This window comes from Diadema antillarum, unplaced genomic scaffold (assembly GCF_040938485.1).
Source record: "Diadema antillarum isolate AM-2024a unplaced genomic scaffold, OU_Dant_1.0 seq00000674_RagTag, whole genome shotgun sequence".
Taxonomy (NCBI): domain Eukaryota; kingdom Metazoa; phylum Echinodermata; class Echinoidea; order Diadematoida; family Diadematidae; genus Diadema; species Diadema antillarum.
Genome location: NW_027271580.1, coordinates 1,356,283 through 1,381,600, shown reverse-complemented (window position 1 = coordinate 1,381,600; position 25,318 = coordinate 1,356,283). Strand labels below are relative to the sequence as shown.

Sequence of the window (25,318 nt, the reverse complement as noted above, 5' to 3'; positions counted from 1 at the left end):
GTACCAGAGAAGGACAGATTTATTATAAAGGAAGAGGAAGTAAGAAAAAAGCTAAACTCAAACTGAAGTCCTGCCTCCATGGATGGTCCATAAACACGGTTAGCAAACCGGAAGTGAAAAACTTTAACACTTGATATGTGACTTTGTGGATGACGCTAATGAGAGAAGGTTAACCAGATAGTGCATGACACACCTGTATGTGATGTACAATGATATGAATGCACTTGTATGATTTATAATGATGTGCAGGTGTGGCCTGTAAATGTACTGAAAGTACAATCAGAAATTTGGTAGCTGCATTGTGGGTTAGAGCAGAACCCCAATGGCAGCTGAGGCAGTGTTTGTGTAGTAGAACACGAGTGTTATCGTGGGTGGTCAGGCGTGCGGAACGATAATTTCAGGATCAGCATGGCACTACGGTGATGTGAATAGTAAGAGTATAGTTCTGCACTTGATAGTGGATTCAGTGTATTCGGAATAAGGTGACAAGTTGAAGCTTTACAAGTGTAACCAGATCAAGCCACGATCCCGTTCACACCGAGGTGTAGTTGTGGAACATAAGCAAAACAGTTGAACAAGCTTTCTTTTGAAATCCAATTTGTCTTTTTTTTGTAGGTGGTATTATAATTTAGTTCATTTCACCCAGAATTTTGGCTTCGTACTTTCTGTTTGTCATGACCTCCTGATTTCGGTTACTAAACCTTGTAAATATTTTAACAGATTGATTTAATAAACTGTACATAATCAACTGTAAATGGCACAAGTGTGATTGTTTTATGATTCAAGTCCGCCCATCTTACATGGGGGCTAGCTCAGTGTGAATTACCAATGCCCTGTTTGACTACAGTATGCAGCGATGCAATGTGATCTACTCTTGGAAAACATAGCCCACTGCCACTAGCATTACTTGACAGGATTAAAAGAACATCTACATAGATGCACACATATAAATAAGAAAGTTGAACACAAGTTGAACTTTGGGATCACTGGAATACTTCATTGTTATGACTATATCAGACCCTTATCACCATTCCAAGTGAGCCACTATAGCCCAGAGAAACAAACTCTATGTGACAAGCAGACTTCTCATCATTTGCACATGAAGTGCAGTGCAGTATGAATACAAAGAGCACTGAGAATTAAAACAAAGTAATTTTCAACTTATAATTCGATTTCTCTCAATGACCTACTGAGTTTAGTGACACCTGTGCATGAACAGCAAAAAAATCAGGAGTTAAACATTTACTTACAGTACTGGAAGACTTGGCATGAGTTATGAATACATAATTCTATTACAAATTTTATAATAATATATATATATATATATATATATTTCTTTTTTTTTCCCCCTATCACCTTCCTGGTTTGACATCGTTACGATGCTTCTCCTCATCTGCTCCAGCCCTCTTTGCCTGCAGTTTCTGCCGGAGGATCTCCAGGTTGCTCTTTGCGAAGTCTGCATTGGGCGCAAACTGCAGGACGCTCACCAAGCACTCTTCTGCCCGCTCCAGCTCGCCACGCCGAACGAGAACCACACACAGGTTGTGCCTTGCCTGGACGTTGGACGGCTCCAGCTCCACAATCCGCCTGAACATCTACGAGTCAATCACATCATAGTGTTCACAGCACCCAATACTGACAGCTACACTCAGCACTGACTGGTGCAAAGACTCTAGCTCTGAGGGGCAGACAGATTTAAGTAATTTGCTCTCTGGTTAACTGAGAGCAGTAACGCATAAGAAAAATAGTTATTGGAATGATAATTGCAATTCATTAATAGAATGATCGGAGTAAACACATGGCATCTTTGAAACCATGATATCAATGAAAATTCTGGAAAGGAGGCATGGCCTAACCCTTTGTGCTGTGTAAATCAAACTTTCATGTTTAGCACATGCTTTGAAATTGGCTGGAAGTACATATAGTTCAATCTCCCAAGTCATGTTTTTAATAGAGGTTTAAGCAGTATACACGATAATTTGTTCTGAGATTTGAGTGATTTCTTCACTAGAATTCACCACATAATCAGAATTTGAATTTGTGAATCTAGTTTTGTTACACATGCCCCTAAACAAAATTTGAGTTATTGGTTTTTTTTTCACTGGAATCATTGTTCAATGACTAATTTTCTCTCGCGTGTCACACTTCTAAGTGACCAAAGAAACTTGTCAGTCTTATGCCAAGCTATACATTTTGGTTGAGAAATGAAACAGTGGAGCACTGAAATGCACATCATAGTTCCTTTTGAAGCAAAACCTGGAGTCTTGGCTAAAATAGATTCTAGTTTTATTGTATAACTTATGATATTGTGAACCCAGCTGAAGATGGGCGCAAGACTGAAATTTACAGACATGACAACAATGTAACCTATACACGGCATTGATAGACAAGATGTTTGAAAGTTCACCTTACTCATCATATAGAATCTAGATGAAGTATTTTCTTCTAAAGAATACTGCATTCACCTCAAAGAATGAGATTCGATGTTGTCATCCAGACTCTGAAATGAGATCTAAATCTTCAATGCTCCCCGAACACTATCTAAAGGCTTGAAGGATATTATCTATGTATGCAACACAAGGATACTGCTAAGTGGTTATCATATGAAATGTAATGAGCCCAAACATGCTGAGCAATCAATGTATACAATATCTCAAGATAATTGAAAATCCATTTCCAGTCTGATATAATGGCAAGAGTGATGTCTTCCTGATATTTCACTGGGGTCAGTGAGCCAATTTGAGCACCTTGTCAACATAGCCTCACCTCCTCAGAAGACAGGATGTCCTGCATCACGTTGAGATAAATGTCTCCAAGAAGAAGCATACTCTTTGTGTGGTTGGGGTGATACTAGGATTGGGGGGGGGGGGGGGGAGAGAAGATATCAGGGAAATGAACATGAATCCTAAAGTACCATTCAAATGAAAACAACACCAAGTATTGCATCTCTCAATATCTCTTTCATCCAGTTCATATCTATCGAGACTAAATATTATCAAATTTCTACCATACTTAGACCAATTCCATATCTTGTAGGTACAGATATTTGAAACATATAGAATACACATACATAATTATGCCTATGTTGGCATGAGAATACCACATCCCTTCCCATACAAATACCACAACAGTCACAAGAAACTTGAGTTAACACAATGCTGTTACCATGGTTTCCGGTCAAACTGCAGGTCACATTTCTACCGTCACTTAACGCGACTGAATCTTTTCAATGGCTCAGTTTTTTCAATACAAAAAAGGAGAAAAACATAACAGAGAAAGTTTAAAAATCTAGATAACTCTCCACTATGGCCCTTTGCTATCATAAATCTGCAGAGATAAAGAGAGTGGGTTAAAATACTGTTGTTTTTATCAGCTAAGATCTCTGTCAGATTACATATGAGCAAAAACAAACAAACAAACAAACAAACAATTATTACTCTGGATATACAGAGTATCAAAATAAGCTTCTTTTATGGCAGCACACATTATTGAGATCTGGGTTTTCCTTTACCTATATGAACTGCCATCTGATTTTACAAGCCAAATTTGTGCAGGTATGAAAATACAAATTCAGACTTTTTGAATTGCCCGAGCTATTCCCATTCTCCAGTAGGCTTATAGGGTAACTAATTTCTTCACATAGCTTGGGAATCACAAGGACCCTTTTTATTTGTTAGTACTGGTTAAGTCCTGCCCTTTCCTTGAGGCCTGGTGACAAATTCTTACCTTGAGGAGAGTTTCAAGGTAGGGCTTTGCTTGCAGTGGCTGCTTCTCTTCAGAATAAATCAGGGCCAGGTTGAAGAGGGCATAGCGAGATGATGGGTTCAGCTAAATGAATCAGTTCAAAGGACAAATATCACTTCCTGACAAATATATGTTATTGGATGATATCAATAAAAGGAGAACAGCATTCCTGACAATGAATTATCTTCATACAATGTGATAAACCATGCAATTCTGCCAAACACCTCAGTGTATATCTTTTTCAATTATGCATTATATCTCATTATTTACTTAAAGTTGTTTTCTCTTTGTGCATAAAGTGGTAGCAGGCTTTTCTCACTGACTGTGGTCTTCACAACATCACGAATCACCAACCATTTTGCAGGGCAAAAAGATACTTAACACATCCAGGGTTCTTACAAGATTGAAAATTTGATATCAAGAACTTTCCAGGGGCTACTTAAAGACAGATTATTATTTTAAAAGTCTAGAATCTTGAAATAATAAAAACCTCAAAGACTAGACCAAGGCAATGGTGCCTTTTTTTTCTTTCATTCACTTAACTCAATATCCCCCCACCCTTCAACTGTGCGTAACATACACAGGGGAAGGGGGTTCTTTCACGGAGACCAACTTTGATGCTAATGGAACACAAAGAAAGCCAACTGTAGCTGGTTGTTCTAGCAACTTTATAATAATGATGATAATGATGATAATAATAACAATAATGATGATGATAATAATAATAATAATAATGATGATAATGATAATAATAATAATAATAACAACAACAACAATAATACAATACATTTATCAGGCACTTAATACCGATGTTTCTAAGCACACAGTTTACTGGAAAATTAAGGTTCAATCCAAAATGATATAAGAATACAAAAATATTAAAAACCATATGTAGTTTGAACAATAAATACAGTGACCTTTTTGACAGGTTTTCTAGTTGGCTTTACTCATATCACTGTCACATTCTATCTAATCTCCAAGAATAAGACATGAAATCCCACCTCCAGAGCTTTGATGTAGTATTCAATGGCCGCCTGATTGTTGTTATCATCCATCGCCAGCATTCCCAAGGTAGAGTAGCTCAGCTCACTCTCTGGGTCAAGTTCTACCACCCTCTGCAACCTGGAAAGGCAATCATGACAAAATTTCTTATCAGTATCATGAGAGCAAAGCACTTTTTTTTAATCACCATTATCCAAATCACAGCTGTTCTTGCATAAATACCTGATTAAACAAGGAAAAGTAGAAATTACGCGGTGCGTAATATATGTCCCCGCTGGAAGTAGCATTTAGTAGCAAAATGTACAATATAGGTAAAAAGATGAAGGTCAAAGGTCAAAGAAGTCAAAGGTCAAAATTCTATGTAGAAGTTTTGAAGCCCTCAACTAGTGCCATCACATAAAGCAAACGGAATCGAAATCGGGTTAGAAATGGCGAAGGAGTAGCATTTTGTAGCCAATGTACAATGTAGGTAAAAAATCAAGGTCAAAGGTCAAAGAAGTCAAAGGTCAAAATTCTGTGTAGAAGTTTTGAAGCCCTCACCTAGTGCCATCACTTAAAGCAAACGGAATTGAAATCGGGTTACAAATGGCAAAGGAGTAGCATTTTGTAGCAAAATGTACAATATAGGTAAAAAATCAAGGTCAAAGGTCAAAGAAGTCAAAGGTCAAAATTCTGTGTAGAAGTTTTGAAGCCCTCACCTAGTGCCATCACATAAAGCAAACGGAATCAAAATCGGGTTAGAAATGGCGAAGGAGTAGCATTTTGTAGGCAATGTACAATATAGGTCAAAAATCAAGGTCAAAGGTCAAAGAAGTCAAAGGTCAAAATTCTGTGTAGAAGTTTTGAAGCCCTCACCTAGTGCCATCACTTAAAGCAAACGGAATTGAAATCGGGTTACAAATGGCGAAGGAGTAGCATTTTGTAGCAAAATGTACAATATAGGTAAAAAATCAAGGTCAAAGGTCAAAGAAGTCAAAGGTCAAAATTCTGTGTAGAAGTTTTGAAGCCCTCACCTAGTGCCATCATATAAAGCAAACGGAATCAAAATCGGGTTAGAAATGGCGAAGGAGTAGCATTTTGAAGCAAAATGTACAATATAGGTCAAAGGTCAAGGTCAAAGGTCACAATTGAAATTCTGTATAGAAGTTTCAAAGCTCCCATGTAGTGCTATCATATAAAGCAAACAGAATCAAAATCGGGTTAGAAATGGCGAAGGAGTAGCATTTTGAACATTTTGATCACACACGGACGCACACACGGACGGACACACGGACGCACGGACACACGGACGGACACACACACGTACGGAGCCCGTTTCATAGTCCCCTGCTTGAACTCGTTCGGCGGGGACAAATATCTGACTGACCAAGTACATTTGAAAAGGTCATCCAAACTCACTTTCTGGGTCAAGTTCTACCAACCTCCGCAACATGGGAAAGCAATAGTGACAGAAATTCTTTTCAGTATCATGACAGCAAAACATTTTTTCTTTTAAATCACTGTTTTCTGTATCACAGCTCTTCTTGCAAAAATATCCGATGAAAATATCTGACTAGCCTAGTACATTTGAAAAGGTCATCCAGAGTTACACTAAAACATATCCTGCATCCTTTCTTCCTGGCCTGTAGTGTGACTATATATACAGGATAGGGGAAGACCGAGCTTACTGATCCACATTCCCCATGATCTGATGTCAGTGAATTAGTTTCAATATGATAAGATCAATGTGAAGCATCCCACAGTTCCACAGCTCCTCTTCAAATTGTGAGAGATGAAAGTATGGGGGGTAAAGTTATCCAAAGAATGATGACATGGATTTTCAAACAGAGCTAAAAAGTTAATAAGTTACTGTCTAAAGTCCCTGGTAAAGAAAGGGTTAAGTAATCTGTCTCATATATTGAGTGGAGCATCAATCCTTTGATTTCAAGGGTGGAAAAACCCCACATCACATAAGATCTTAACTTATTCCCCCCCCCAAAAAAAAAAAAAAAAAAATATATATATATATATACCGCGGTATATATACATATGAGAGTGAAAAATAGTGTTCACCTTTTAATCGCATCTGGTCTGCGTTCTTCGTTGCCAGATTCCTGAATGTAGAGGGCAGAGTTGTAGAGCGCCATCTTGTGCTTGGGATCCAGCACGACAGCTCGGTCAAAGTGTTTGAGCGCCTTTGGCTTTTGGTTCTTTCTCATGGCTACAATGCCAAGCTGTGGAAAGTGGTGATGAAAGACAGACGGAACAAGTTGTAATGATTTAATTGTATGTTTCAAATCGACACCATTCTGCAAAGTCCTGTCAAATCTATACCATGAAAGTAAAGACATCCAACATTCGTAAACTGCTGGGCATGTGTCACATGACTTACATTGTAGTGTATGTTGGCATTGTATGGTTCCAGCTTGACCGCTTGCAGGTAGAGGGACTCTGCCTCCTCCAGCTTCCCCCGCTTCATCAAGATCTCGCCCTTGTTGATGTATGCATCCACAAAGTCTGGTCTCATCCGTATGGCCTTCAGGTACAGCTGGGCAGAGCAGGGGGGAAAGAGTGCAGTATCCACAACATTATGAAACATTGTAAAGCTTTAACTTTAGGTCAAGCGTTTTGGCACCTGAATCAGCCAAGGCTGCCCCTCTTAAAAGTCACTGAATAAAATGACACAATTTTCAAAGTATTTTATGTTACAGGACTACTAAACACAAATTACAAGCACAAATAATAAAAATTCATACGGTCAAAGTACTTGATATGACCACCATGACCTCCGGATGATTTTTAGACTTTTATATTTGAACAACTATAAATTAGTTGAACTGAGTAAAGGGTTTCAGAATTTACAGTGATTGGGATGAGGAATGAGAATATTTTCAGAATTCAAAACAAATTGCAATGAACAAGGATGATGACATGGCAGCCTCACCATAAGAATGCATGAGTTGGGGCTCAAGGAAGCAGAACAAAAGAAGAAGGCAGGCATAGATTCTACACAGGTGAACTTGTTGAGCAAGTGGTATTGAAATGGAATTACATTGCTACATTTCTGAAATATGTGAGGCTCTGATGTCATCAACACTGTTCAGTGTAATTTCTTTAGGATTTTCAGTTTATTGGTTTCTCTGCTCAAGGACAACAATAAATTTCACGAATCTATACATGGAGCTGTCGATTTATGTACTACATGATGTGAAATTAATATGAAAATCGTCTGGAATGCCCATTTAAAACAAGCAAACGTGATATATGAATTTATATTTGACGTATTCTTCTTGCCAGCTTGGTGATCAGCATCATCACTTCAAGCATTAAATATAATAGATAACTTGCATGAGTCACATAAATCTCTCTCTCTCAAAAAAAGAAATTTGGAGAAGCAAACACAAGTCTCCTATCAAGACAGCATTTTTCAAGATTATCCCTGGATTAGAATATAGTCAGCGATTATGGCATGAAGAGCAAATTAGACAGGGATTATGTCACCTCCTCCGCTTCTTTCAGCCTGCTTTCATTGTGCTTGAGGAGATTGGCCAAGTTGAGATAGACGTTGAGATGGTTGGGGTCGATCTTGGTGGAGTACCGCTGCCCCGGGATCGGCTGTGGCATCAGCTTCATTGCACGTCGGTAGGCTGCCTCTGCCTCGCTGGGTCTGCCCAGCTGACGATGTGCTCTGCCGATGTTCATCCAAGATCCAATGTCATCAGGCTGGATACTAGGAAGGTTGAAATAAAATATAGACCATTTTCCTGATGGTGCCATTCTTCACATCTTGAGCTTGGTGTGCATGTCAAAGAATGCTGGACTGAAAAACATTTTCATACTGAATTTATCATTTTTATTAACAACATTGGCTCTGATGATTTTGCAGCCTGGTTGATGTGGTTTGGCACTGGAGGAATGGTCTGACCACTTTGCATTCACTCATTAATGTGATTTGAAGACTTGTTTTGTTACGAAAACACAAGGCATGACTTTGAGTTATTATGTTTTTGGTCACATAGATATTCCCTTTTCACAGAATTCTTCCTGCAAGGAACAGCGGCATAACAAATCTTGCATTACCTCATTGTATTCTAAAATTATAGGTGTAAAAGCCCCTCATAGCAGATTTCAAATACGACAAAATCTCAGTCAACCATTGTTTTTGTAATTGACAGAAGGGCTCAAACTTACATACTCATCAAGACTGTCTGCATCTTTCTTTTTTCTTTTTCTTTTTTGAATAAAAGAAGGGGAAACCTATAAGTTTCTTCTAGAGAAGATAGAAGTATGGCTTACGTTGCTGCTCTGTTAAAGTACTGGAATGCCTCATTCCACTTGTCCTGCTTCTCCAGTGCATGTCCAACATTATTCCAGGCCTTGGCATTGCTCTGGGTCACTTTCAGTGCTGACAAGAAGATGCTGTACTCGTCTTTCCTGAGGATTTAAAGAGACAGAAAATCAGAGATATATCACTCCATCATCAAGCCATGTGGCAGAAATCCTGTTTTCACATACCAGGTAATTCCCTATTATATTGCCCACAGAAACGAAATACTTGCCTCTAATCACATGTTTGTGTTTATTAGATAAGTGTCATATTTGAACAACACAATGACAAAACAAAAAAGTAAGATGAATTTGATATTGAAACTAAAACTAGATATCAACTAAAATCACAAGTTATTCAGTGAGTAGGAATTAGACTGCACTACCCAAATGGTGAAGGCAATCAAACTTGGACAAATGACAGAATTACTGATACCTTTGCATTAGAGGTAATTCATGACCACTAAAATGGAAATGTGATTCCTACTGGCTGATGGACAGGTCACCATGGAACTTGTTTGATTTCATTAATTGAAAGTATCAATACAGTAGGAGGCAAAATTTTTATTTGTATTGTGAAAACTCAAATCTGAAAGAAAATAACTTATTGCTCTGCAATAGGTTGACCAAGAGTAAAGAATGAATCTTTGAAGTCAGATTCTATGTATGTTAATGTTAATTTTTCTTTTTTATCCCAATGGATATGTCATGCATAATTTTGACAACTAAGCAGCTTTGCCCTCTGCAGCTTCCCCAGTAGACTAAAGTACTCACATATCATAATGAATTGCTTCTCTCCCCCCCCCCCCCCCCCCCAATCTAGTCCAGTGCCAAACAAGATTCACCTCTCTTTTTCTCTTATACAACAACATATAATGAATTACCAGTCTTCATTTCTTCTGACAGTTCTCCCAGCATGCAGAAGAAGCAACAGCCCAAAACAGACTCCGGAGATCCATTTTGCTGTGCTATGAGAACCAGCGGGGAAAAATGAAGTACCAGGGAAAGAAATATATAACATGGCACTTGAGTGACAAACAGTCAGCATCTTTAATATTCTTTAAACAAATGGTCCTCCATATCTCTGATAAAATACAAATTGTAACATAGGACATATCACAACACAGATTTCTATTCCCACCAGAATTGATAACTCTCATTAATGAGAATACACTCAATAGAGCAAGTAGTGGAATGCATCACATCGTTAATGCATCATCACAAATGCATACACAAAACCATTTTTTATTGGATGTTTAAATTGTACAAAGAGAAGGAAGGCTGCACTAAAGTGAAGAATTGCACAGATGACATGAATTTAATAATACCAGCAGTCATCCAAGTTTTGTTACATTAATATCTGCAACAACAACATGAATAATACAAAGAAAATTCTTTGACAAAAATGTTGTTGAATTTGTTTTTACAAGGTCCACAGATACTTTATCATTTTCAGCTGAAATATCTCAGTGAACACAATTGCTAAGAATTGAATATCAGCAAACATTCTCATCTGTACAACTTTCTGGAGCAGCACACAGCTGATAAACCCTGTTGGCATTGACAACATATAGGCTATCAATCTTCATTTCCTTTCCAACAATTTCACAGTATTTCAAGTATCACATAAAAACAAAAGAAAATGACTTCATCTGGTGACTAATGACACATAGCAAAAGTAATCAAATACTTAAAATCACTATGAAAAAAGTCTTCAGAATGATTTAATTTAATTTTGTCTTATTTGTACAGATAATTCCAAAATGTGAGGCACACCTGTTTTTATTCAGTCTCTCTATCCCCATGGCAACCAGCAGACAGAAGCCCATGCTAGGTGCATAGAGGACTCTCTCCGCCACAACAAAGCCGACAGGAAAGAAGAGATTGCTGGCTGGCAAGAAGGGCAGAATGAGGAAAGACAAGGCCTGCAGGTCACAAAGCAATAAGACAAACAACAATAAACAAACACTTGAATCTGGAGCTCCAGCAAACCTGTCAGAAATCACCAGAAAATGAAGTTATGGCTTTAAAATAAACAAGGAGAAAAAAAAATAACTTTCTTCTCGCGTGCACAAAAAAAAAAGGAAAAAAATGGCATCCTATAACATAATACACATGCAGGTTAGATAATTGCTTCCAGATCAATAGCATGAAAACATTGTTTCCTGTAAATAATTATTTTTGAAGTGCCATGAGCACTGAAAAGTGGACCTGTGTGCTATACAAGTAGTCACTATTATCATTATAAATCTATTACCCCCTCAAATTTACATTTTATTGGTATTCTTTAGCAGACAATATCTTTTTGAAATTTGTGGTGGCTGCATAACTGCTGTCTCATTAACAACTCTTCTATCCTTACGCAAAATTTTGTCAAAACTGGGATAATTTTGGAAGAAAGGTCATTATCTTTAAGAGCCACGTTATTAGCAGACCAGTTTTTACAAGGTTTTTTTAATTGTTCATTGCCATTGGCCTCTAACACCAGACTTTAGAATTCAAAGTTTAGATCAAATCCTATCTCAGTAAGGCACAGAAAAATGAAATGTTCCCTGAGAGCAGTTTTTTTTTTCCCCATATGGCCATTGTTCATTGCCACTGGCCTCTAACACCAGACTTAAGAATTCAAAGTTTAGATCAAATCCTATCTCAGTAAGGCACCGAAAAATGAAATGTCCCCTGAGAGCAATTTTTATTTCCTTTGAGAAAATATGGCATCTCCCAGTCATCCTTAATTTGACAAGTCTTATTTCCCCCATGAATAATGATCACAAAATGAATACAATGAAACATGTAGCATACATGACAAGGAGTCTCCTTCACAAACACCCAAACCAATGGTTTTATCATAGAGGGCTTCTACTATCAAACATCAAGAACTGTCACATATACGGATCCAAACTGACCATGAGAAGCTGTCGAGACAGCTTTCCATTTTTGCAAAGACCGTAAAAGCCCAAGAGTCCAACGGAGCACACAAGGGATGCAGTTGCTAAGTTACGCGGATCACCAAGTGATGTAACAAGTGGTATGGTTCCCATTGTCCAATCACAGAGTAGGTTGCAGGGAGAAAGGAGGAGCCATGCATTGACAGACAGGAGGTACCAGAAAGTCAAGTGCCGAGTTGGGAAACGGGCAGACGCTGCAGGGTTATCAAACCTATACACGACAAATAACCACACGTCACTGCATGAAGTATATTATTCCTTTTAAAAACAGAATACAACACTGTTAACTTGCTCCAGTAAAACAATACAATTTATCTCAGGCATTTTTCTGATAAAGACTTTCCTTTTTCTATCTCTAAGTTCACAAAATATAAAGTTACAAAGCTTCTGCTTTACTTTTAATTTTAAAAAAGTTTAAAATTGATATAAAAAGAACATCATAAAATATACAGCATTATGAGATAGTAGCATGAAGCATAGCGTGAAGACAGAGTAGAAGAGAGAGTAGAAGAGCTATTGTGCACTGCTCTCCAATAGATCCTGTAGATTGTTTATATAGGTCAAACTTAAAGATTCCAAAGACATGAAAGATTTTTTTTTTATTTGCTCCTCCTCCATTTGCTACTCCTACACTTTTCATTTATGTTGTGAGAGAAATCTTTTAAAATCCATCATTGCCATGATAGTTAGTACTTGAAAGCATAGGGAATGATGGGCTCTTTAGTAGCCATTCAAGTTTTTCATATTTTTATGTACTTGCAGCCATTTGAATCAGACTAAAATTATTGAAATTGGCTTGAATACCAAGTACTCTTAATTTGCTTCATAACTGCCCTTCCTTGAGGTGGGAAATGTAAATGCAAGATAGGAAACTTAAAATGATAGCAATGCAGTAATTACACACAGCAATGTACTCATGCTCTCACATTCAACAAAGACAACACAACTCACTGGGTGAACGTAGGAAGCTCAGCTCTCATAATGCTCACACGTGCCCAGAGCAGCAGGAGTGTGGCAGATATCAGGAAAACAAGTCTGGGGGCTGCCTCCATCAATGACGCCTTGAGGGTGTTGGTGTTTTGTGATCTCTTTTTGGCAATCTTAGGGGTAGCAGTCTTGGTATGAAGTTGTGTGAATGAAAGCCAGTTTATCTGTAGCACAAGATTCAATGAATGCAAGAATACAATGCCATGGTGGACAGTGGACAACAACAACAACAACAAAAACAGATAAAACAACCCAAAAAAGATCTTATATATATACTGCATAGTGCGAGAGATCTTTCCTGTCCGTAACGTACATATCTATATAAAACCTGCACTGTGAGAGCAGCGGGGTTGGTGATGATGCTGCAAAAATGGCTACCACAATGAATGAAAGTTAAATGCACTTTCCCTCTTTTTTTTTTTTTCCATTCAAATCATTCACGAATTAACCCCTTCTGGGTGTGACATGAACAACACCAATACAAATACAATTAAAAAATACAAACAAATCAATTTTCATTTTATCCTGCAAATAATCTCTCTTTAACGTAAATAATAACTCAAATAACTCAACTTCAATATGAATAATGTACTGTAAAACATGATATATTCGCAGCATGAACATTTCGCAAATTGGGGCCGATGGCCTTTCTCGCAGAAATTTTCATGAATTGCCACTGGCATCCAACGTATATTGTGTAGGCAAGAACTTTCGCATGCATTTTAATTTCGCAAATTTTGGTTCTCGCGAAAGTCGTGAAATTAAAATGCACGCTAACATTCCCCGTTTTAAAGTATGCAATCTCACAGTACCTTGACAAACTCACATCATGCGAAAGGTGGAGGCTTTTTGTTGTAGAGAACATACAGACTGGATTACAAACCTTCTGTAAGTAAAAGATCTCATAGACACAACAGATCCCCACCACTGTGATGCCTTGTTCCTTGGACAGTGTTGCCATGGCAGCCAGGATCATTGTTAATACCATGTAATTCCAATCTAGACAGAATACATAAAATGAACATATCACATTATGGCAAAAGAAAGAAAAAATGTGAAACAAAAAATATAGCCTGGTATTGTACATTTGTGATGCACATGAATACAAATGAATATGTAAATTTTGGGACATAAGATCCAAATTGACTATTGGAGAGACAATGATGATCAATATATAGTAAATGTATATGTCTGCACAATGGGATATCAAGATGTTCTTAGCATTTGTGGCAAAATAATATAAACAGAACAAATGTATGCCAAAAATGGCAGGATTTTTATGGTCTTCGTAACAGGTTTCCATTTTTGTCCTAAATCATACAAATAAGATGTTTCAGGGCTTACTTGTTTTGTTGATACTGTGAGCAGCTACACCATATGACATAAATGAAAGCAGCATAAACACAGAAGACAACAGTTCAGCTCGGCCAACAACTCCTGTAACCTAAACACAAACAATAAACAAACAAAAAGGTAAACAGCAATCACTATGAACACAATCAGCTGCATCAAACAATAGCAACTCAAATCCAATAACAATAACTTTATTGGTCTCTTGTTACTAAATTGTCATCATATGAACAGAGATCAACTGTTTCACTAAGCATTCATACTGGGTCAAAAACAAGCAAAGCAAAGCATTCAGTACTCCAGGGGGGAAAATAGAGTTAAATGAATTATATGATTATTACAACTACATGAATGATATTTCTTTTGTTTTCTTTTCCTTTTTACTTACACTGTTCCAAAAATTTCCCATTGATGTTAGCATGAGCTTCCTTCTTACCAACTTATGACAACAGCAACAAAAAAAAAATTCATATGTTCCAAAATTAAAGCAGCGCATTAATTTTGAAAATTGCATTTGCACACTAGACCACAGAAGGCAAAGCATATAAGGTTTTGTTATTGTTGTACTCTTGTTGTCTTACTGCTTCAGTATGGACAGCATGGACAGCAAACAGGAGTGATGCTTTTAGGCTAGTCTCCTCATCCAGGATGTTCTTGGAGACTTTCAGAAAGAGAATGCATACCAACCAGTGTAGCACTGCATTGACCAGGTGGTAACCCCAGGGGTCGAGCCCACCAACAGCATAATTCAGACGGAAAGTCAAGATGCAAAGTGGACGGTATGACTTGTGACTCTTTTCCTGCAGATGTTATGATGCAGATGAAAAAAAAAAAAAAAAAGATCATATTGGGTGAAACAGGAATGGAGAAAGCATGCAAGACAGAAATAGGAAAAGTTTTCTCATAGATATATTTTACAGTAAATAATCTACAAATATAACCAATAGAGGTGAGGAGTGGAAAGAGACTGATGTAAACTACAAATGTTGCTAAAATTTGCACGTGGCACCTTTTGAAATCAAGTAAGAGGCATTCTACTGCTAATATGCTATTACACAGCTAGCTGAATTTCAAGCACTATCATTCATTTTGCATCAGTAAAGCAAAACCCATCAATATGACAAATGGAAGAACAAAAAAGTGACAGATAAGATGGACTCTTTCTTCCCCAGCATCTAGTGATTTTTTTTTCAAGTACATTCCTTAAACTTTTTTTTAAAGTACCCCGGTACAATCCTTGAATTTGACAAGGAAGCTAACAATAAGTCGATAACATAACTCACCTTGTGCATTGGTGTTCCCCAAAAATCATTGTAAAAGAGATCAATGACAGAGGTCTCGGGAAGAAGGTCTCTGTTCTCTATCACAGCAGACCTGTCGTCAAACACAAACCCACACTGCAGGGAGTTAGAATAGCAGAGCAGAACCACACCCAGCAACACGGCTGAAGACAGGAGATCCCGAGAAATGGCAGACATCTTTGCTGATGTGCGAACAGATCTTCCCTCTATGTCATCAGTCAAGGATTTACATTGTCGGAGGTAAGAATGCTCTACAATGTCCTGTCAAGAAATGTTTTTAAAATGTTTAACATCCAAAGTGATATCTATTTCCTTCATTTTCACATGATTACAGTGAAAATTTATAAAGGATGACGACTTATGTACATTGAAGGAGGCGTGCCATCAAAAAGCCAGGCTTTTAATTGGGCATGCCTAACAATAAAACACATTTACAGATGGACACCAATTAGGAATGATATAATTATAAGAAATATCAGTGCAGGGTTGCTTAGTATACTGATAGTTGGAATGTTATACAGATACTATTTATAAACTGAATCTATTCATTGTAGAGTTGTCAGATATTCAAATCAGTAAGTTGCTTCTTTTAACTAAAAAAAAAAGTGAGGATTTTGATGTTCACAATTTTTCATGACTTGACAATTGACTGACAATTTGACACTTTCTTCATAATTTAATGGGCCTGTAAGCTGTGTACCAACCAAATGATTGATAATTTGATTGCAAAATGCTGAGAGCTGCCAGAAGATAATTTAACTTGGTCACAGGGGCTGGGGAGGTTGAGTGAATCCTGACCTGGATCTAGTACATAGTTCTACTTCTAGAGTCATTCACAATACAGAGAGTACAACTTAGAATTAGATGATCTTTATCATCTTCGACAGATAAATTCATTTTGAATTGAAGTCTAACACAAACAATTAAACAGTGAAATTTTAAAATGAAAAAAAAAAATCATAAATAGGTTTAGATCTATCCTCACGACCACGTAAATGTTTCGCGGTTAATGTAAAGTTAAAGAGAAATCTATTTTATTTATTTACTTTGAACTGATGACATGATGTAGAAATCTAAACTTACATAGTCTAGCTAGTCAGGATCAGGATAGTAGAAAATTTATTGTCATTAGCATTACCAGGTACTTTGACATTAGAACTCTAGTCTAGAGAACGAGAGCACAAGATGCTAGTAAATTTAATAGAAACCACTAGTCTAGTATTTTTGTTAGTGAGCATCAAACACACATTCAAAGAGGGAGGCAGTAGAGACTTCTTCTTCTTCTATAATCTTCAAAAGGCTATAAAATGCAGCCTATCATGCAGCCTATCATGCAGCCTAGACTTAATTTACTAGGGATAAATGCAAGCCACTAATACATTGCACCAGTAAATTTAATGTAGACCGACAATTACAAATGAATCCAATATAAGTGGAATCAATCCGCAGCTTTGAGGGCACGTGCACTGCACTCAAAGCGATCCTCACAACAAATTTACATTAGTGGAACTATGATGAAGATCATCCCTGCACTGAAAGCAATGATCACAACAAAATACATCAGTGGGACTATGGTAAAGACCACCACAACGGCATCCAACGACACAAGATAAAAACAGTTTTCCCATTGTGCAAGGGTCACAAAAAGGGTAAAATACAGTCATTCTGGAATCTAAAAAGCACTCAAACACCATGAGCAAGAGTAACGCACATTCTAGGTATCCTTCATTACCTCTTGGATGTCGGGACATCGCTCTTGATCAGAAGCAAACGACCGTCCCCAGTTCTGGCTGAGTTTGTGTGTACGCGTGTGTGTACGTGTGTGTGTGTGGTGGGGGGGGGGGGGGGGGGGGGGGGGGGGGGGAGGGAGGGCCGTCGGGGGAGGGCCGTCTGGCGGGGAGAGGCAGGCAGCGCCAGGGGGCGGGGGAGACCACACACCCCCCACCCCCCCCCCCCCCCCCCCCCCCCCCCACCCCCCGAATCTTAGGCGGAATCTTTGGAAATTGATTTATTTTTTTCCACGATTTTTTTCCCTTTTTTTTATTTGCTCTTTTGCTTTTTTTTGTTGTTGTTGTTATAGTGTCCTCAAAATTCGTACACACTTCTCGAAAAAAAAAGGGAACATAATGCAAATTTTGCAGGAAATGGTCAAATGAATAACTAATGTGTTATTCACACTGTATACTCATCAAGAGAATATGGATAACTTTAATTATTAAAGTCATTTATATTTCATGTTCCAGAGAAAGTTTGAAACATAGATTGTCAATTACACCCTTACATTTTGAGCAGGTAGAAAACTGCTTGAAATACTGTGAAACTGAATCTTTTATAAAATAACTTAGCTGTCAAATAAAAGTTTTCTTTTCTTGTTATATTTTATATGTAGCATACCAGAGTAAACATGTCAATCTGCTGTCAGTAGAAATTGGATTCTTGATTCATGATAGTGCATGAGAATAGTGCAAACATGTTTTGAAGAACGATTTTGAGAACACACATTTTTGCCTGTATTTTGGTTAACTTTATAGGCCTACATATTTGGACCAAGCAGATGTTGACGTTTTTGGAGTGATACATGTTGCACTATCAAAACGTCTGGATTTCACTGTTAGCAGTAGAAACTGAATTTCTGACTAATAATAGTGTGCAAAAAGCGAATGCTGTGCTTTTAAAGAAAGGTTTTGAGATCACATAAAAAATTGACAAACATTTCTACATTTTACTTATTTGTACAGAACAGATAATGATCTTTCTACTGATATAATTGTATGTGTGCATCATGGCTGGCGGAGCTGGGGAGGGGGGACTTGCCCCTCCCCCTCCCCCATTTTTTTTTTTTTGCACCACAGAAAGGAATATATAAGGGTGGCACCACTTTGGTCCCCCCCCCCCCCCCACACACACACACACTTTTTTTTTTAACCCCGGAAGTGCGTAAGTGGCACTAGAAAGAAATAGATAGAGACCTTGAAGTGTGAGCGCGCTAAGGTTATTTTGGGGGCTGAAGACCCCTTTTTTTTTTTTTTGCTTGTTAGCTCTTGTCACCCAGAAGTGCCCCCCCCCCCCCCCCCCACACTTTTGAAAATGCTCCGCCGGCCCTGTGCATAGCACAGCCAAACATCTGAAACTTACTATGAAAGGTGGAATTCCATATATATACAGTATAAATATATATATATATATATATATATATATATATATATACAGTATATATATTCTCTACTGACCCATTCAAGCCACAATTATCTTTAAATTTCTAATTTCTGTGGTTCAATATATGTACAAGGAATCATATTTACCATATCAAATTTTAGCTGCCTGATCAGGCAACCAAAAGATATTTTTTCTGGAAGTTTGGTGGCCTGACATTAATTTATGGTGTCCCATGGGCCACTGCTAATAAACCCAGAACAAAACAGTATTTGACATCAGACAATCCTTCAAACCAGTGTCCTTTGTTATGTGTTCAACAGTAGCACAATAATAACATAGCCACAAATATCTTTAAAACTAAGTCAAGCTTTATCAAATTTACATGTTGGATACATATGCCTCATGTATAATCATGTACAGATATCTATGCATTATTTCATATAAATACAGTACATTGTATATGAGAATGTGTGTACACCAGAAAAATGTGACTGAAAATATAACCGTACAAGTACAGATGAATATACAGTGTACATGTATTGTAACATAACATTTGCTCCTGCTACAATTGCTCTGGTCTTATTTTCTCCAGGGATTTAGGGTTGCAATTGTGAAAAGGTTTTAGGTTTACACTGTAGCTTGTGTTTGGAGTAGTATGTCAATATTTTTCTTGAGCGACTGTCGCAGGAGCAAGTGTCATGGAACCATTGTATCGGGGAGGTGGGATTGTATATTCACAATGACATACAAAACAGGAAAAGTGAAAGACATTCCATCACTTTAGATGATTTTATTTACAATATTTACAAAACTACTCAAACTTTGATTATATCATACAAAAGATATGAACATTGATATCAATACAAGTCAAGCAAGCATTAGATTTTACTGAGTCTACATGAATCAACGTATCAACCAAATCCTTCATTTGATCTTGAGGAAGTACGTGTACTTAGAAGTCATCCTTTCTGTTTTATCTTCTATATCTCCTACAGCTGCGCTGAAAAAGAATTAGAATAGAGGTGTGATTATACAAATAAATTGATAGCACAACATTGTCCACATGCACCTACATACTATCATGTATTAGACCTCAGGATCTTTAAAATTCTATGAACATGTACTTTGTCACATATCACCAGTCATGTCTATCAAGCATGGACCTGTTGCCCACATAATGTTTTCTTGTAACTGTATTGTGTTATCACGTCAGAATAACATTCTAAAACAGTAATGCTAACATGATGGCATTTAAAAGTTTAACTTTAAATTTAACCATAAACATCCCACCTCCTTGAGATTTTGACCTATTACTAATCATGATTTCCCTGCCATACTGTGAACCAGCAAAGAGTAAGATGACTTTATCTTACACATTTCTTGAGTCCGCATCTATCAAAAGCTACATGTACCTTTACTTATTAACCTGACTTTCATGACAGTTTGCCTCTCACTTGAATCAGACAAAATTGCTGCCACACTGCACTGATGAAGAGTTTGAAGAACGGACATCATGTACAATTCTGGCACTATTGGAAAATAGCAAAATTTCAGAAATCAATGAAGGGTTTTCACCACCGATAACTATCACATTTCACCTAAAATCCTCAAAAGGAATCAATACTGATCTAGATGGTACCCCTTTGCAATAAATCGCCATTGCAAAAATGCACTTTAATCATGGTAAAAATCATATCATGTCATATAATCCATCACTTTTAGTAAACTTGGAAAACATCGATATGAAAGCAATATCCGGCGGGATTCTGTAAGGTTTGTTTGGGTCCACAGCACTTGTAAAATATTCTAGTTCAAGTATACATCAAATTTACATAGTTAACAACACACACAACATGCAGTTTCAGCAGTTCAAACATCATGAAATTAAAACCATATGTACATAGAATGAAGATAATGTTTTACTAAGAAAGCAAATACATATTGTACTCACACCAGGGCAGCCACCATTCATCCATCAAAATAAAAAATAATACAGTGACAATATGTGGGTATTTTAAGACGCTAAATTGACATGAACGGAAGATGAACCCATCAACTACTGAAGGCGAGCAGTCCCTACCATTTCCACCATTTACAAGCCCTCTCATATTTCATTGTATTTCTAGTAGTATCTGAGGATGGTTCAGATCATGAGGACATGAAAGATAGAAGCCAATACAATAAAAATGATAATGCAAACAAGAGTGGAGTAGAAAAAAAAATCCATATCATTTCGATGGTGACACTATCTGGGTAGTAGATGCAGAGAACTACTGCAGATTTTCAGTGAGAATACATGCATCCAATTTATGACAAGTGGACAAATTTGACAGTTGGTACAACTTTTACTTGAGTTCTCCTCTTGCACTGAGTATTCTATTAGACTATCATGTACATGTGTGTGTGTGCCTGCTTGTTTGTATGTGTGTTATGTGCATCCCTTTGTGTGTGTGTGTTTCTTAGCACTCTGGTCATGACTGCACTGGAGGGATATTATCATAAATGTTTCATCACAGAGGCTTGAGCAGTAAACACAACTGCACTTGTAAAGGAGTGGATGTCATAGGTATATGGACACATACTTGATCATTTCATCTGCACTCTTTGGATGCAGAAAACAAATATATGGACACCCTAAAAGGAGTTAAATAGGTGACAGGTATTGTGTCAATAACACTTGTCTAATACTCAGTTATTCCTATGTATAAACCCTAGTTCGCTTCAGAGGCTGCCGCAACGAGGTCCCATAGATAGTTTGTGATGAAGAATCTTGAATGCTGCTTGCTGTCCAGTGAGAATGGTCGCACATCCTTGGATGTACTCACATCTGATGATAAATTACAATGGTTAAGGATGGTGTTCTGTTGGATAAAAATTCACCAATATTGTAAAAATATATCAAAATAACCGCTAGATTCAATAAGATTATGGTTTGATTGCATAATTTTTTGTTCCTCTCTTTGTGTCTTTGTGGCAAAAAAATATTTGAGGACTGGTTCCATACAAAAGCAACACTAATAAAATTAGACATTACAGACATTGGAAGTGGTTAAAGCCTGTGCCCTGTTTAGATGGATTATTTGATATTCCTTCCTCCGATTCCATCCTTTTTCTACTTTCTTTTACACACGCAAATCTTATCTAACCTATAGGTAAAGGTTTGCCAGAACTTGTTGGCAGTCCACAACACACTAAAAAAAGCTCAAGGATTAGCATTTGCATCTAAAAACTTGGGACTTAAGAAGTTTATTGTTGCTATGTTACGTTGGGGTGTGTGGTGTGGATGGTGATAGAAATAATGCATCTACCTCCTCTTTGCACAGAGGCTAGCAACAAACATACAAACACAATTTCATCTGTAATATGAAGAGACATTTAGACCATATTTATGATGAGCGTATGAATATTTGAAAGGATACAGCCCTTGACTTCATCTGGCTTGCAGTCATAGTCCCATTTCACTCCTGTAATGCAGCTGTAGAGACTCACATTATACCTGGATTTAATCAAACATGAAATGAAAGTGTGAAAGCATTATTTATTATCATTTTCTTTTTATAGTGGCTATTGAGAAGTCACATGTAGGTTTCACACACAACCACATACAGTGTGCATTGGTTTGCATACATAACATGTGTATGCTAGACACTAAAACCAAACTTATATGACTTGCAGTGGAGTATCCCATTGTAGATACATAATACACTTGTAGTTGTTATTTCTAAAGTGACCAGTATTAAGCTGAATGTAGAAATGATTACAATAACAATTATTACCATTTTTTTTTCATTAAAGCACTGTATTGATCAGCTAAAAGAAAAGAACAGAAAACAAAAACAACTACCATACTATGATAATACAGAATATTATATTACCTTGTCTTTGGAAGAACCTGTGTGGTATCTTCTTTCACTGTCTCCCTCATGGAACTCAATTCATTCTGCTTGCTTGCAACAGCATCCCGCTTCACCTTCAGCGCTGTGCAGGAACAACTGTTAAGGCTAGAATTTTTTTTTTTTACATTTCAAAATGTACTAGCTGTGCAACCTATATGTGCAACATCAAATGTTATATCACACTCCATATGTATCAGAAACTATGATCAAACTTTCTATAGGGGAAAAACAACCACAAAGAATACATGGCTTATTTGATGTAACAGTGTGATCACAAATACCTGTATTACTTACTCGTACTTATTAGTGAGATAGATGCTTCGAATGGAACATCAAAATAAGGGAAACAATGAAAGTTATTGGGAGGCATTTCTTTTGGCTGGCAGGAGCAATACTCAGATTACAGAACATCACACATCATGTACACTAAAGTGAATGTATTTTTACAGGCTAGATGGCTGGAATCAAATACTTCATTAATCAAGGAATAAAAGGATATTCGCACTGCTGATTCGTGGCCTCAGTGTCTTGTAATGCTTTCTGATGCTGGTCCTGGAGTGCTGATATCTCCTCCCCAATGGCATCCCCTGATTTGTCCTCAGCTATTGTTGTTTGAATGTCATCCTTCATCGAAGCATAAGCTGGCAAAAGGCAGTGAAGTTATTATTTGTGTAAGTGGAATATTTTGTTTTGTTTTTCTTCATGAGAATGACTCAAATATTATGCAAACCTTATGAACAGAAGCATCTACCCTTATAAGTCATTTCAACACATGGAAAAGTATTAGGCCTGCACATTTCATTTCTTCATACATATGTACTGTACTAAGTTCAATTTGGAAGTTTTATTACACCATGTTAAATGAAAAGGTTTAAATACATGGCCAAAATATCTATACAGCTGTAGGTATGAGTTTGATAGAACAAAAGTAAGATGCATGTACATCACATTGCTACAATTGTCTGGTATATATTAAATACCCCTCTGCCTGCAGTGTATTGCACTTTGTTGTGTATTGTACCTTACAAGAGGTATTTTAATATTTTCAATATAACTACTGTATAAGCTGTTATTTTTGTGAATTTTGCGAATCACAGTTGGACCACAAATTTAACAAGAAGCAAAAATGTCACCATATGCTAAGGTAGTTGTGCGCTTATGAAAGCCTTTGCGTCAATTTGCGAAAACAATATCTCACGAAAATGTCCATGAGTTCCTCATTCGCAAAAATAACAGCATACAGTATGTAAGATATATGTTGAAATACAGCTTTTTTTTTTCTTTTCTTTTTTTTTTTTGGGGGGGGGTAATTGGGAGGGAAGGCAACTTGGCAAGTATACAGGGCAGTGTCGGTTATGAATCTATCTGTTCAAAATGGGGTTACATTACAAGTAAGTTCTCTGATGTAAAATGACAGTTTGAACATCATTAAAAAATTTAATAGTAATCAAATATCACAATTTCACAGCACACATAACTCACTTGTTGAAAGACTTACCAGCAACAACATCTCTAGCATGTGACCTTTGAACCTGCTCCTGCCTGGCAGCCTCCTGAATGAGGTTAGTGAACTCTTGGAGACCGCTGACCTCTTCGGGATTGGTCAGGATGTGATGGATGTCACCCATGGAGGACTCCACCTGCCCTTGCAGGAGGGAGTCAATGATGCTCTCCAGAGATGCAACCATTTTGGAGACAAAGTATCTGACAATGAAATGATAATGATGCATTTTTTTTTTTTTTGGTTAACGTTATTGTTCAGTAAAATTTCATCCCATATTCAAATTGAATCTAATAAATATGACTGAATTGAATACAGAACAGTCAAAAAGTATCACTGAAGTGAGATTAAAAGAAAAAAAAGTGGCCACTCTCTCTGATAACACGCAGTTACAAGGTAGGTCAAACGTAAGCTGCCAATAATTCAACAATGGCAACACCATCCAAAATTTGACCACCTGCTACATGTAAAAACCTATTAGACAGAAAAATCTGTCTGTCTGGAGGAGTCTTTTATTATTTTTTTACTTTATCAGCTCTTCTGTATAGGATTAGGAAGGGATTCCGTGAAGCCAGATGCAGTCTCCACGGAACATATCCCCAACGACCTGATACAGAATAATCTTTCGGTCAAGAAACCTATGTCACATGTTTTTGCCCACGGTCGAACCTTGGCGCGGGTACATGGGTGCATATACTGTAACTTTATCCATTGCTGGCATTGGTCATCGCAAAACAAAAACTTAGGGCTTAAGACAGTGAAAGTAACATAACTGTTGGTGTCTAGGCCTATCGACACCCAAGCAAGTTCCAGGCTGTGTTAGAACTAGGCCTAATGGCCAATAGGTACCTACTCTATGATTATTGAAAGTCAAAGTCAAAGACAGCAAGAATAGAGCCCGTCTACATCATGTACATAGACTCTACTTACTCTCTCCAACTAGAGTTCTAAAGACATTAATTAAAATTTAGGCAAACATTCTGACTATGTGTAATTGCAATGTGGCAATGTCAAACATAAAAAAAAGACTTCTTGACGGGATTGGGGGTGAGTATGATTGAGGGTACCACCTATCGTCACCAAGGATTTGCAGCTTGTTTATTTCAAAAGTATAAAACAAATTTGCCT

The 25,318-nt window shown here is 37.3% G+C and overlaps 2 protein-coding genes across 2 annotated transcripts; both read right to left on the bottom strand.

The window, feature by feature from the left end:
- Nucleotides 1-1,352: 1,352 nt before the first annotated feature.
- LOC139736951 (protein O-mannosyl-transferase TMTC3-like) lies at nt 1,353-15,891 on the bottom strand. Its single transcript, XM_071647625.1, has 16 exons — nt 15,620-15,891; nt 14,918-15,136; nt 14,331-14,430; nt 13,870-13,985; nt 12,951-13,150; nt 11,958-12,210; nt 10,828-10,976; nt 9,936-10,019; nt 9,022-9,159; nt 8,227-8,455; nt 7,118-7,273; nt 6,799-6,959; nt 4,746-4,866; nt 3,727-3,828; nt 2,767-2,850; nt 1,353-1,595 (listed from the first exon to the last, which is right to left on the bottom strand). The coding sequence occupies exons 1-16, from the start codon at nt 15,812-15,814 to the stop codon at nt 1,353-1,355; spliced, it is 2,550 nt and encodes an 849-aa protein (XP_071503726.1). The 5' UTR covers nt 15,815-15,891.
- Nucleotides 15,892-20,989: 5,098 nt separating this feature from the next.
- Nucleotides 20,990-24,377, bottom strand: LOC139736950 (uncharacterized). Its single transcript, XM_071647624.1, has 5 exons — nt 24,188-24,377; nt 23,189-23,330; nt 22,669-22,773; nt 22,213-22,289; nt 20,990-21,620 (listed from the first exon to the last, which is right to left on the bottom strand). The coding sequence occupies exons 1-5, from the start codon at nt 24,375-24,377 to the stop codon at nt 21,505-21,507; spliced, it is 630 nt and encodes a 209-aa protein (XP_071503725.1). The 3' UTR covers nt 20,990-21,504.
- Nucleotides 24,378-25,318: the final 941 nt, after the last annotated feature.

Bases quoted from the DNA above. Each gene is read 5' to 3' on its own strand.
- LOC139736951 (XM_071647625.1), bottom strand. From the start codon at position 15,814: ATGTCTGCCATTTCTCGGGATCTCCTGTCTTCAGCCGTGTTGCTGGGT. The intron at 8,456-9,021 runs GTAAGCCATACT...CAACCTTCCTAG, and splicing joins TACTTTAACAGAGCAGCAAC to TATCCAGCCTGATGACATTG. The intron at 4,867-6,798 runs GTGAACACTATT...TTGCCTTTCCAG, and splicing joins AGACCAGATGCGATTAAAAG to GTTGCAGAGGGTGGTAGAAC.
- LOC139736950 (XM_071647624.1), bottom strand. From the start codon at position 24,377: ATGGTTGCATCTCTGGAGAGCATCATTGACTCCCTCCTGCAAGGGCAG. The intron at 22,290-22,668 runs GTAATATAATAT...GATTAAATCCAG, and splicing joins CAGGTTCTTCCAAAGACAAG to GTATAATGTGAGTCTCTACA. The intron at 21,621-22,212 runs GTATCCTTTCAA...ATTTATCATCAG, and splicing joins GCCAGATGAAGTCAAGGGCT to ATGTGAGTACATCCAAGGAT.